This window comes from Chiloscyllium plagiosum, chromosome 10 (genome assembly GCF_004010195.1).
Source record: "Chiloscyllium plagiosum isolate BGI_BamShark_2017 chromosome 10, ASM401019v2, whole genome shotgun sequence".
Lineage (NCBI taxonomy): Eukaryota > Metazoa > Chordata > Chondrichthyes > Orectolobiformes > Hemiscylliidae > Chiloscyllium > Chiloscyllium plagiosum.
Genome location: NC_057719.1, coordinates 66090717 through 66103794, shown reverse-complemented (window position 1 = coordinate 66103794; position 13078 = coordinate 66090717). Strand labels below are relative to the sequence as shown.

The following is a 13078-nucleotide window of genomic DNA, read 5'->3' as shown; positions in this document are numbered from 1 at the left end:
TGCTTCAGGAAACACTGAGCATGGTAGAACATGAGCTTTGGTGGGAGCTAGATGCAGCGACAGAGACATAGTGAGTGCAAGGTAGCAGATAGAGGAATGCTTTTTTTAACCTAGAGGGAGGAGTGGAGAAGAAAGTTGACCTACTTCCTGCACTTCCGGGTGTTCATCTGGACTGTGGATACCATCTTGGATGGCGATCGCAAAGTGGGCAAGCAGGGTTTAGTGCTATGATCCCCATTACCCATCCTGAGTGAAAAAGTCAACCCTCCTCTGACCATATCCTAGACATTTCCTGAACTATTTTGGCAGGAGCAGGTACATTAAGTTGGGGTGAGTATAGAATTTGGCTAACATTGGACAAGCAGGCCACAAAGATAAGGTGAGTTCGGTAGTTAATGAGAGAGTTTAGGATGGTTATGAGACACTAACCAGACCATGTGGAGAGAAACCCTCCATAAAATTCAATTAAAATGACACCAAGCCAAATTATGTGAAAATTCAATCCAATGTTACTCCTGACTTTTCTATATTTCCAACATCTTAACTTATGTTTCTCAATTTAATTTTGCCAATCCTGCGTACAACAATGAATATTTGTATTGTAGAAGTAACAGGCCACAAAATCCAAAGTTTATACCAGTTTTGTTCTTATTTTATTAAACTTCAGCATTTGAATCAGTTGTGTTTCAAATGTATTAAATGTGTGACATATACAGTTTGTTCTAGAAGTTTTTCACAAAGGAAGCTGGAAAGCTACTTAAATATTGTCCATGCTTCTTAACAGCATTAAACTTTAATTGTGCCTCTTCTGAATTGGCTTTTCTGCAAGAAAGTAAACTGAGTTTCTATTTGCAGTTTGAAACTCCTTGAAGCAGAATGGTGTTTGTTTTTCACTAAACTGTTAAATTCTTCCAAATGTAGGACACAGTTTGGCCACTTATTTATTCTCATCATGATAGAATAACTCATTTTATTGGAAAATTAAATGTATTTGAAATATTGCCTAGTAATTGATTAACTTTCTAGTATCAGCTTGACTGTTTAGAATAATCGAAGTTGAGGAACAAAGGTCCATGAGGATTAGTATAGAACAATTCATTTAGAAAAAAACATCATTTTATCCATTTATCTAAATCACTTTTGGTTTGCAATATATTTTTCTTTATTTGTAGTACCTAGTCCTTCTTCCATTAGATTCCCACTATAAATGCTATGGAAATCAATTGTTTTGAGTTTGTTTGGAGTTGCATAGAGTATTAGCATATTTTCACTTCCATTAAAAAAATGTTGTTCACTGTGAACAATTCAATGTGTTTTTCTTTAATAAGTCACAATTTTTCCGGCAGAAATACAACCCTGAACTCTTCAAAATGGCTTTGCCATGCCTGAGTGCTATAGGAGGGGCTCTGTCACCTGATTATGTGGATTCCAGCTTTTCAGTTGTGCTGGAAAGGCAGAATTCAGTGGATGAAGAAGGCAACTTTGACCCAAAACCTATCAACACTTCTAAGTATGGCACTGAAATGAATAAAGATGGTTTTCTTTAAATGTTCTATTTATTCTTTTACAGAACAAAGGTTTAGAGAAATATTTCTCACTTCTCTTGTTTTGTGCTGCTACTTACCTCATCATGTTAGAAGATAATTAGTAAATTTTCAAATTCATCAACCTGATTTTAAAAATCCACCTCTTATCAGGGTACAGAAGGTGAATTTGAAATTTCTATTTGTATTTCAAGTACAAAATTCTAACAAATTGCGAAGTGCACAGTTTCAGAAGGCTGAAAATTATCTACTTTGAATGCTTTATGCATCCTGACACACACTTTAACATTTTACCCATAATGTCTATTTATGGCTAAACAATTTTATTATTTACTACATAGTGATTTGTTACGATCCAAACATTTAGAAAACTATGTTTAGGTATTTTAGAACTTATTTTAAATATGTTCTCTGGATGGTGAAGTTTGTGTAAGGTATTAAAAGCAAAACATGATAAATGCTAAAATCTGAAAGAAAAAACAGAAAGACCATAAGAAAAAGGAACAGGAGTGGGCCATTTGGCCCCTAAAATCTGCTGGAAAAACTCAGCAAGTCTGACACTATTTATGCAGAGAGAAACAGATTTAATGCTATGAGTTGAATTTAAATGTTTCTTGGAATTGAGGAGAGTTGGTAAATTGACAGATTTGCACAATTAAGGGAGAGGACGAAGTAGAATAAAAGACTAAAAATAGCTGTGTAGGAGAACAGAACTGAATTATTTAGGGCAGCACGGTGGCTCAGTGGTTAGCACTGCGGCCTCACAGCACCACGGTCCCAGGTTGGATTCCAGCCTCGGGTGACTGTCTGTGTGGAATTTGCACATTCTCACCGTGTCTGTGTGGGTTTTGTCCGGGTGCTCCCGTTTCCTCCCACAGTCCAAAGATGTGCAGGTCAGGTGAATTGGCCATGCTAAATTGCCCACTAGTGTTAGTGTTAAGAGGGAAATGGTTCTGGGTGGGTTACTATTTGGAAGGTTGATGTGGACTGGTTGGGCCGAAGGGCCTGTTTCACAATGTAAGGAATCTAATCTAATCTAAAAAATTGCTGAACAGGTAGATTTGTCAAAACTTTTCATCTTGCACTCAACAGGGAAATTTAAAAAAAACATGTCAAGGAAAAATAACATTAATACAGTCTAAGAGAAGAGTGCTGATTGGTTGACAAGTGGATTCTGATTGATAGAAAGTTGTTGCTGTGGTGAGTGCACCAGTTAATGACAACTGACAGTTAATTGCCAAATTTTAAACAAGGAAAGTTGGCTCTAACGTGTCCTGATGAGTGCAAAATGAAGGCTTCTGTAAATTACATCTTTTCTCAGCAATACAAAGGAAAAGGCAGAAATAGAGTGTGAGTGAAATTAAATGTCAAAGCTGGCATGTAATGAAAGACAAAATGAGTGGTAATGGTTATATTAAAGAAAAATTGGTAGTGTAAGTTAGTTTCATAATAATAAACAGTTCTATCTGAAAGCAATAATATAAAAACAAGATGCAAACTGACTCTTGATTTAAAAAAATGTCAAAATGGCAATAGACTTCATGCTGTATGGCACTTATTATTGGTCTATTTGTAAAAGTAGATTAACAGATTTTTCTGTAAAATTGCAGCAGTTGAAGTTGCTAAGCAATCACTATAGAATTTCAAATACTAGTTTTGAAAATTGTTCAAATGCACATGATATCAGTCAAGTTGTTCAATGCATTCTGTATCTAATTAAAGACAATGATTTTGTCAGAAAATATATCAAACATAAACTTAGCTGCGGAAGCAAGTTCAAACTTTTTCATGAACATCACAGTCTTCAAGGTAATAACAGGAAAAGACAGGGTAGATAAAGATAAACTATCTCCACTGGTTGGAGATTCCAGATTGGCTCAGCGGTCTTTGAAGAGGTGTTCTGAAGCATCACTGAAGCTGAAACATTGACTCTATTTTCTCTCCATGGATGCTGCTGAACTGACTGAGTTTCCGTGACAATTTCTGATTTCATTTCTGAATGCCAGCATTCTTAGTTCTTGGTTTTATTATAGATAGGTTTTTGTTAAGCAAAGGTATACAGGTACTGCGTTCAGTTCTGCCTTCCTTCTATAAGAAAGATGTTATGAAGCTTGGAAGTGTTCAGAAAAGATTTACAAGTATGTTGCCAGGGTTGGAGGGTTTGAGCGATAGGGAGAGGCTGATAAGGCTGGGGCTATTTTCCATGGCGTATTGGGGGCTGAGGTTTATAGAATCATGAGGTATGTGGATTGGGTGAATAGTCAAGGTCTTTTTCCCAGATTTGAGGAGACCAAAACTAGAGGGCAGTGCATTCCATGCACGCAACACCTTCTGTGTAAAAAGGTTGTCCCTTAGGTCCCTTTTAAATCTTTCCCCTCTCACCTTAAATCTATGCCCTCTAGTTTTGGTCTCCTCTAACCTGGGAAAAAGACCTTGACTATACACTCAGTCCATGTCCCTCATGATTTTATAAACCTCTGCCTCTGATACTCCATGGAAAATAGCCCCAGCCTATTTAGTCTCTCTCTTTCGCTCAAACCCTCCAACCCTGGCAACATCCTTGTAACTCTTTTCTGTACACTTACAAATTTTACAACATCTTTCTTATAGCAGGGAGGCCAGAACTGAACGCAATACCTATAATCCTTTGCTTAACAAAAATGAATCTATAATAGAACCAAGAACTGAGAATGCTGGCATTCAGAAATGAAAACAGAAATTACCAGAGAAGCTCAGCAGGTCCAGCAGCATCCATGGAGAGAAAATAGAGAGTTAATGTTTCAGCTCCTGTGATGCTTCAGAACACCTCTTCAAGACAGCTGAGTCAGTTTCGAATATCCAAATAATGGTGGAGGCTGGTACGATTACAACATTTAAAAAGTATCTGGATGGGTATATGAGTAGGAAAGGTCTAGAAGGATATGGGCCAAAGGCTGGCAAATGGGACTAACATGACTTTAGGATATCTAGTCGGCATGGGCAAGTTGGACTGAAGGGTCGGCTTCTGTGCTGTACATCTCCATAATTCTATTTGCATCCCACTAGCAAAAAAAATTATAAGCAGAAAATATTCAAAGCAGAATAGTTCTTAGCCAAATTTGATAGTCTTTCACTATTTTAATTGCAAATAGTTATTGAATGATTTTAAATCTGTTTTTTGATAGACACTTGTTGATAAAGTGTTTCGAAACATTTTTAAACATTAAAAGTGGACCCTTTGAAATAGTTTTTCTGATTTGTTCCAGTATTTCAATTCCAGAGAAGTTGGAGTATATTGTCAACAAATATGCAGAGCATCTACATGAGAAGTGGGCATTTGAAAAGGTAATGAATCAGGTTTGATTTTTTTTAACTTTGAGCGTATTTTATTAGACAAAAGAATTGGAAAAGAGCTTCCTTAATCATTAACTTTAAAAGCAAAGCATATTCTTAGATGTTTTTAATAAAGGTACCTAAATGGTGATTCATACGCTGTGAATGGTTGTTTTCTCTAAAGAGTGTAAAATAACAAATAATCAGTAACTTTCCTCAGCAATGATCAATACCTCACACCCTTTATACTGTGTGAGAGAAGTGTGCTGGTTGGTTGATAAGTGGACTCTGATGGACATTTTCCAAGGATATTGCACCAGTTAATAATAATGCGAAGTTAATTCCCAACCTTCTTTAAATTTTAAACTGGGGTATTGACTCTGAATTGTCCTGATGAGCACAAGATATAAAATTTTGGCAAAATGTGTCTTTTCTCAGCAATACATCAGGGAAAGGAAGAGAGTGTATAAAATGTGGGAGAGATGACATATCAAAGATGACATGTAACAAAAGACATAGGGAGTGAAAAATTGTTATGTCAGAGAAATATTGACAAATCAATGTTAAGTGGCAAAGCCTTTGATCCCTTTTGAGCTGTGAACAGAAACAATAATAAAACTGGAACAAAGGTAGTGGTAGTTAGTGTTTAAGAAAGGGTGGAGGATAAAATAGACATTTAGAAGCTATCGATTTAAGTCAAGCAAGTTGAACTATTGGTTCACCTGGAAAGATTGGTATGAGCATTAGTTTTATATTATTACATGAGGATGAGTGGGCTGTTTTGAATGAGCATGCAACCATACGAATTAAGAAGAGATATAGGCCATTTAGACCCTTGGTCTGCACTGCCATTCACGAAGATCTCACTGAGCTGATTATGGCCTCAACTCCATGTTCCTGCCTAGCCCTGATAGCTTCTACCTCCCTTATTAGTCAAGAATCTAGTCTACCTTAAGAATATTCAATGACCCTTTCTCCATTAGTCTCTAGGGAAGAGAGTTCTATACACACGCAACCTCTGAGAGGTTAATAAAAAAATCATCCCTATATTAAACAGGATAGATCTTATTTTTAAACTGTGTCACCTGGTTCCCCTTTGTGTCCAGGGGAAACAGCCTTTCATCGTCCATCATGTTAAGACCTTTCAGGATCTCACAAGTTTCGCTAAGAGAGTTTGATCGTGATTGCTGTTCTTGTGAAAAAAAGCAGTTTATCAGTTCAGAGTACGTTGTGGTTCACTAGGTATTTGCTCAGTCTATCTCTGGAGAAATTGTAGAAGCATATACATTGTGGCACTAATACTGGAGCTGTATTGTGACCCTGGACTATATTATCATCCAATAGTGTATCACGCCTCATGAGTCAACTTGCATTGAAGGAAGATGCTAATGGGAATTGGCTGCTCCATTATCCCTGAGAAAATGTTTACAGCAACTCCAAATTTGTAATCTGGGCTGGAATTTAATTGGCTCTTTTGTAATGCTGACAAGTGGGAAGGCTGGCAAAATATTGCAGGCAGGGTGTGCCAAACATTCACCTAGCGATATGCTATTTTGCCAACTGCTGAAAAGCAGAAGCCAGAAAATACCTGCCAGAAACCCAATTCAGCCTCTTAAGTGACTAATTAAAGACTATAACTTATCTCTCCGGACATTATATCCCCACTGCCTGTCTTGTATGGGTAGAAAATTCTGTGAAACCTGACGACCTCCGAGCAGGTTCTGGGGATGAGGGTCGCCCTCCATTTTGGCCCCTCTGTGTTACAGGGAGGGGTCCCACATTGGCAATGGCTGACCCAGCTGCATCTTTGCTATCTGTGCCTCCCAACTGCTCGGCCCTACTCCTGCCACCCTTCCCACGCCCGTCAATTATTAGGGCATACTTTTGCCTGTTCTTGGCCTTCCCAAACCAACAGCCCTTTTTTGTGGTTACCCAGCTAGAGGTACTGTCATAATGTGAGTGCGGGAAAGCAACAGCCCTGTGGTATTATCACTGGAAACATTCTGGGAAACCGGGTTCAAATCCTGATATGTCAGATAGTGGATTATGAACTCAATAAAAAGGATCCGGAATTAAGAGTCTAATGATGACAGTGAATCCATTGTCAATTATTGGAAAAACCCATCTGATTCATTAATATTCTTTAGGGAAGGAAACTATCATCCTTACCGGGTCTAAAGTAAACAGGCAGGAGGCTGGAAGAACGCAGCAAGCCAGGCAGCATCAGGAGGATGAGAAGTCGACCTTTTGGATGTAACTCTTCTTCAAGTCCTGAAGAAGGTTTACACCCGAAACCTCGACTTCTGCACCGCCTGATGCTGCCTGGCTTGCTGTGTTCTTCCAGCCTCCTGCTTGTCTACCTTGCATTCCAGCAGCTGCAGTTTTTTTTTGTCTCTAATCCTTACTTGGTCTGGCCTACATGAGACTCACAGCAATGTGGGTAACTGTTTACTGCCCTCGAGGCAAATTAGGAATGGATAATGAATACTGGCTCAGCCAGCAACTCACTCATCCCATGAATGATTAAATAAAACAAGACAGAATGAGCTAGTAGCTCTTTGGTTGTGAGGGAAGGAGTGGTTTAAGGTGGTGGCAACCCAGACAATAGCCATGATAATTGCCATCTGACGGGGAACATGTTCCCCTGGTCCCACTGCTGGCTAAAGCAGGCCTGTTCCATCTTTTAGTTCAAAAGGGGGCATTTTTTGCCATCTCCTGTAAAACCCAGATCCATGGTCATTTTTCTGTCATAAAATTAACCTTTCTGTCATTTTTGCTATTATCTTACTGCGATTGAACAGATGTTGGAAGCTAAATAAATATCAAGTTCTAATGAGGGTTGTGTTGTACTGAGATAGTCTTTGTGGATTTTATATTGGATTTAAGGGCGTGGGGAATGTTTGTTCTGTCAGAGCTGGTGTTGTATCAGAAGAAGCAAATGCACATTGAAGATAGGGCTGTTGAAAAGAATGCTGCTGGAAAAGAATTGAGTGCTAATTTAAATTTGAGGATTTATAATGTCTGGAGTAAAGTAGGGATCCACAAGTAATATTTTAAAAGGATGTTGATAACTAAACTGGACTGCTTGTGACAACTGAATATTATCAACAACAAGTTAACGTCTGAGTATGTTTCAGCTCAGCACCTATAATTATGCTTCTTGTTCTACAGATACAAAATGGGTGGACATACAGTGATTCAATCAATGAAAATATGAAGACTCATCCATTACTGAGACCATATAAAACATTAACAGAAAGGGTAAGGGATACTAATGGGAGCTTTGTAATGTTAATAGATAGTTATTGCAGGGAGGTTTTAAACAGTTAAACTGTGTCAGTACTGCTATTACACTGTGACTCTGCTCAATTTGCACCTAAATACTCAAGTAATTGAAAGGCATTTCTCTTGAGTAAAGTGTGCATTTCATGTCAGACTGAAAAAAAACTTACCTCCATCGCTTTCTCAATAATTTGGTTTGGAAGTGCTGTGTTCTATACCCAGCTAACCAAAATTAAACATCAAGAATAAATTAACTTTTGCATGTTACCAATTTTCTGATATATCTATCAATGCATCAGCTGGTTGTTTTGCATTACTGTCGATGCTACTTTTATCAATGATAGCGGACTTTAAACATCAGTTCCCTGATCCCTGAAATTGAGTTGCCAGCTGAGATCATTATTGTATATCTTTCGACATGGCATGGAGGAGGTGTGTTGAAGTGGCAGGCAACTAGAAACTAGGACTTTTTTCTGTGGACAGAATGTAGGTGTTCTGCAAAGCGATCGTCCAATCTGCATTGCATCTCCCCAATGTGGAGGAGAACACATTGTGAGCAGCGAATACAGTAGACTAGATTGAGTGAAGGGAAAGTAAATTGTTGTTTCACCTGGATGTGTGTGTGGGGATTTGGATAGTGAGGAGGGAGGAAGTAAATGGGCAGATTTTACACCACCTGCAATTGCATGGGAAGGTATCATTGGGTTGTGGAGGGATATTGGAAGTGAAGGAGGAGTGGGTCGAGGTGTTCGGGAGCTCCCTGCGGAATCTTGACAATTGGTGGGAGTAGAATATGTATCTGCTGGTGGCAACCCACTGGAGATGGCGGAAATGGAGGCTTAGGATCCTTTGGTGGGGAGCTGCTGGCATGATAAGTAAGGATCAGGTGGACCATATTGGTGCTGTGGGAGAGATGAGAAGGGGTGAGGCCAGACGTGAGGGAGATGGGTCAGACACAGCTGAGGACCTTGTCAACCACGGTGATGGGGAATCCCTCAATTGAGGAAAAGGCTGGACATTTCTGAGGTGCCTGTAGAAGTTGGCATCATCAGAACAGATGTGATGGAGACAGAGAAACTGCAAGAATGGAATGAATTCTTTACAGGAAGCAGGGTGTGAGATGTTTAGTTCAAGTATCTGTGGGAGTCAGTGGATTTGTGGTGGATATTGGTGGCCAGCCTATACTCAGAAATGGAAACAGAGAAGTTAAGGAAGGGAGTGGAGGAGTCAGCAATGGACCAAGTGAAGGTGAGGGCATGGCGGAAATTAGAAGCAAAATTGATTTTTCCAATTCCAGATGACAGAGGGAAGCAACGCTGACGATTTCATCAATGGACTCGAAAAAGAATTGAGGATAGGGTCCCAAGTAGGACTGAAACAAGGAATGTCCACATACCTTACAATGAGCCAGGCATAACTGGTGCCCATATGGGTATCCATGGCCACCCCTTTGATTGAAAGAAAGTGAGGGGAGTTAAAGGAGATGTTGTTTAAAGTGAGGATGAGCTTGGCCAAAGAGAGGACATGGATGGGAGCTGTTTAAACCCTTTTTCCAGGAAAAAAACACTTTTTGCAGGGTCCAACTTTGCTTCTGTCACATACATGAACAGGCTTCCCTCCCACTCTTCCTGCCTGCCATTCACATATGTTGGAAGGATTTGCAGATTCATACTCACCTTTATTGGTAGTGTAACAAACACAATTTCAGTGACTCACAAATGATAATTGTTTGACAATAGCAGTTGTACATCAGTTTTGTAAATTTTTAAATGTTATTCAACCCTTTCCACAGACATCTTTAAAAAATGCTTTTGACATCTGTAATTTTTGACTTAGTGTTACTGGCTTTTGGACCAAACCCCCTCACTGGTTCAATAGGTAGACAAAATAGCTGGAAGTGTGGTCAGATGAAATGATTCTTTACTGCAGTGCGTTAACCTTGAGTCATCTGTGTTGTAATAGTTGTTATTAGAACATTTAATACATTATTGGAACGTGCTGATATTTTGTGAGAAAAAACATTCACTTAGTAAAAATACTGTATCTGTTTCTATTATGATATCATGACCTCAAAACAATTCGATGTTTGAAATTTTCAAAATGTAATACAGTTTGTCACTTATCGAGTAGTTGTTAAATGTTCAGAATTAATTCTGCATATTTGCAAATGCGGTCTTAAGTAGGTGATGTGTATAATTCTTCAAACACAGGAAAAAGAATTTTACCGCTGGCCAGCCAAGGAATCTTTCCGAGTCATGCTGGCTTTGAATTGGAACATTGAAAGAACAAAAGAAAGTGAAGCCATGATCCAGCACCTGGAAAGTGAGAAATTGCGCAAAGTTTCTCAGGTATTGTCAAACTCTTCCATTCTGAAAATGTGTTGCTGGAAAAGTGCAGCAGGTCAGGCAGCATCCAAGCAGCAGGAGAATCGACGTTTCGGGCATGAGCCCTTCAGCCCTTTCCTGAAGAAGGGCTCATGCCCGAAACGTCGATTCTCCTGCTCCTTGGATGCTGCCTGACCTGCTGCGCGTTTCCAGCAACACATTTTCAGCTCTGATCTCCAGCATCTGCAGTCCTCACTTTCTCCTAAACTCTTCCATGGCCTATTCTGAATTTGTTCCTGAACTTTATCATGAAAGGCAAGGGAGGGAGGGCGAGCAGATTTGGAACAAATTGAGAACATGACAATGAACATTTGTAGAGTTGAGACCGAGATGCGATCAGGCCATGAGGCTCAAGGGACTGAATTGCCTACTCCTGCTCCTAGCTTTTATGTTCTTATGACCTATTAGTGGTTCTTTGTTCCGCAGCAAATTTCATAATAGTCTCAGGGTGGAGAGGCACGAGACTTCCCATGTTGCACTCGGGAGCACAGTTTAAATTTTCCTGACACAAATGTGATCCTTGGGGAGGAAAGATTGGGTAATGCTTGCACCTCAAGGAAAATAACCTTTTACAGGAACTGTGAGCCTGGACAAGCAGTTATGTTTTCTTGGTGGTGCTGATCAATGGTCAGCACCACCATCCACTCCTCTCCAAGCCCCAACAAACTCTGATTTTCCCCATCTCCTTCCATCCAGCTAATGGTGACTCCACACCATTATCACAGCAATGACCTATTCAATTGCCTGGAACTCTATGCAGTACTCACCTCCTTTCACTAGTCTTTCTACCTTCACAGCCACCCAGCCAGTTAGTTTGACTGACTACCTCATTGGAAATGGAATGAAAAGGTTATGGTGTCTTGCTGTCAACTTCAGCAGGAATTCCTCAACCTTAGCCTTAGTCAGTTCTTTGGCTGTTTCCAATCTCTCAGCTTTACCAATCTCTCTGCAAACACAGGGGCCATGGAGCCAAATAAATCTCACTTCATTGAAAGTGCCTGCATTTCACTCCAGTGACAATCAAGTACCAGAAATAAAATGAATAGCTCAAGCTTGTTTGCTAAATATGCTGTCAGTCGTAATTATACAGGTGCTTTGATATAAATCATTCAAATTTAGAATGAAAATGGCTCTGAATTTTGGTGCAAATTACTTGTATCATTTCTTGCAGAATTCAGGAGGATACACCCCTGTTCCTGTTGACTTGTCTAATGCTTTGCTGTCCAGAGAGAATCAGGTTAGTTGGTCAAGTTTTCTCAGAGTTCATTCTTGTTACTTATTAAATGTTCAGTATTAACTAATACTTGCTGACTAGTTTTCAGTAAGTGTTTCACTATGACACCCTGGCCCTCGACCTGTTCACAGTTTTGACTTAGAACAAGTGTAAGAGCAGATAGTCCAAAGCGATATAATTGCAGCATTGAAGTACTTACATCACTGAGGAGTCCTCACAAAGCCAAGGTTAGTGATGTCATGGGAGCCAATGTAAGTCAGCAAGCATAGCAAAAATGCAATGTCACTGGAGTGAATTAGAACAGGTGCAGTGGATTTTGGGTGACTTTATAATTCCACCTCTGTATTAGGTCATTCACTGCTGGAACTCTCTTTGCTGTGTCTAGACCTGGCTATTGCTTTGTGCTCCTGACCAATCTTCTTCAACTTACCTTTCATGAATCTAAAGGTAGAAATAGACAGTCTGACTGCTGGCATGGATATGGGATCAGAAATGCATTTGGAATCAAATATGATGTCAAGGTGTCTGGTTAAGCCTCAGTAACCAGAGGGTCAGTTAGCTCAGTTGGCTGGAAAGTTGGTTTACAATGCAGCTTGATGCCAACTGCATGGGTTCAATTCCTGCACTGTCTGAGGTTAACATGAAGGATTCTCCTTCTCAATCTCTCCCCTTTTGGGATTATGGTTGGTGTGGACTAGTTGGACGGAAGGGTCTGTTTCTGTGCTATGTGATTCTAATGCCACCATTTTCAGTACTTTGCTCTTATCAAAATCTTGGAACTCCCAAGCTTATGCCATTATGAAATCTGTATCTCCACAAGTGGGCTGTTTTTGAAAAATGTCTTTCAAGGATGTTTTCTATTAAAAATTAAAAGAAATCTCTTCGAAAACTGATCTTAACAACCAGAAACGTACCACTCTGCTATTTCAATGATCAATAAAACTATTGTCAGGGAAACCGAGTCCTGGATTTGCAGTAGTTATAATGGGGATATTATTCACATTCACCATCATTGTTCCTTTGAATCTGAACCGCAACTCCTGAAAGCATATGCAGTTTCTATAGAAATCCAGAAGTTTCTATCATTAATGCTGTGCTTCCCCTGGGCTGCACTGTTGAACTGCCCAAGAGTATAAACAAGCAGAAATCTTCCACCGATGAAAATTTGCCTCTTGACATGGCTAGTCTCACACTTTTCTGCTCCTCGGATGCTGCCTGACCTGCTGTGCTTTTCCAGCGTCACAATTTTCGACTCTGATCTCCAGCATCTGCATTCCTTACTATCTCCTAGTCACTGTAAAAACCCTTGCCAAAGTCATTGG

General features: G+C 39.7%; 1 protein-coding gene across 10 annotated transcripts in view; it reads left to right on the top strand.

The window, feature by feature from the left end:
* ryr3 (ryanodine receptor 3) overlaps positions 1-13078 on the top strand; it is a 347517-nt gene that overhangs the window by 217820 nt on the left and 116619 nt on the right. For all 10 annotated transcript variants that reach the window (XM_043697981.1, XM_043697979.1, XM_043697973.1 and 7 more), the window contains exons 51-55: positions 1347-1510; positions 4790-4868; positions 8028-8117; positions 10349-10486; positions 11694-11759. In XM_043697981.1, the coding sequence (XP_043553916.1) occupies positions 1347-1510; positions 4790-4868; positions 8028-8117; positions 10349-10486; positions 11694-11759 (537 nt within the window). The remainder of the gene's footprint in view (positions 1-1346; positions 1511-4789; positions 4869-8027; positions 8118-10348; positions 10487-11693; positions 11760-13078) is intronic.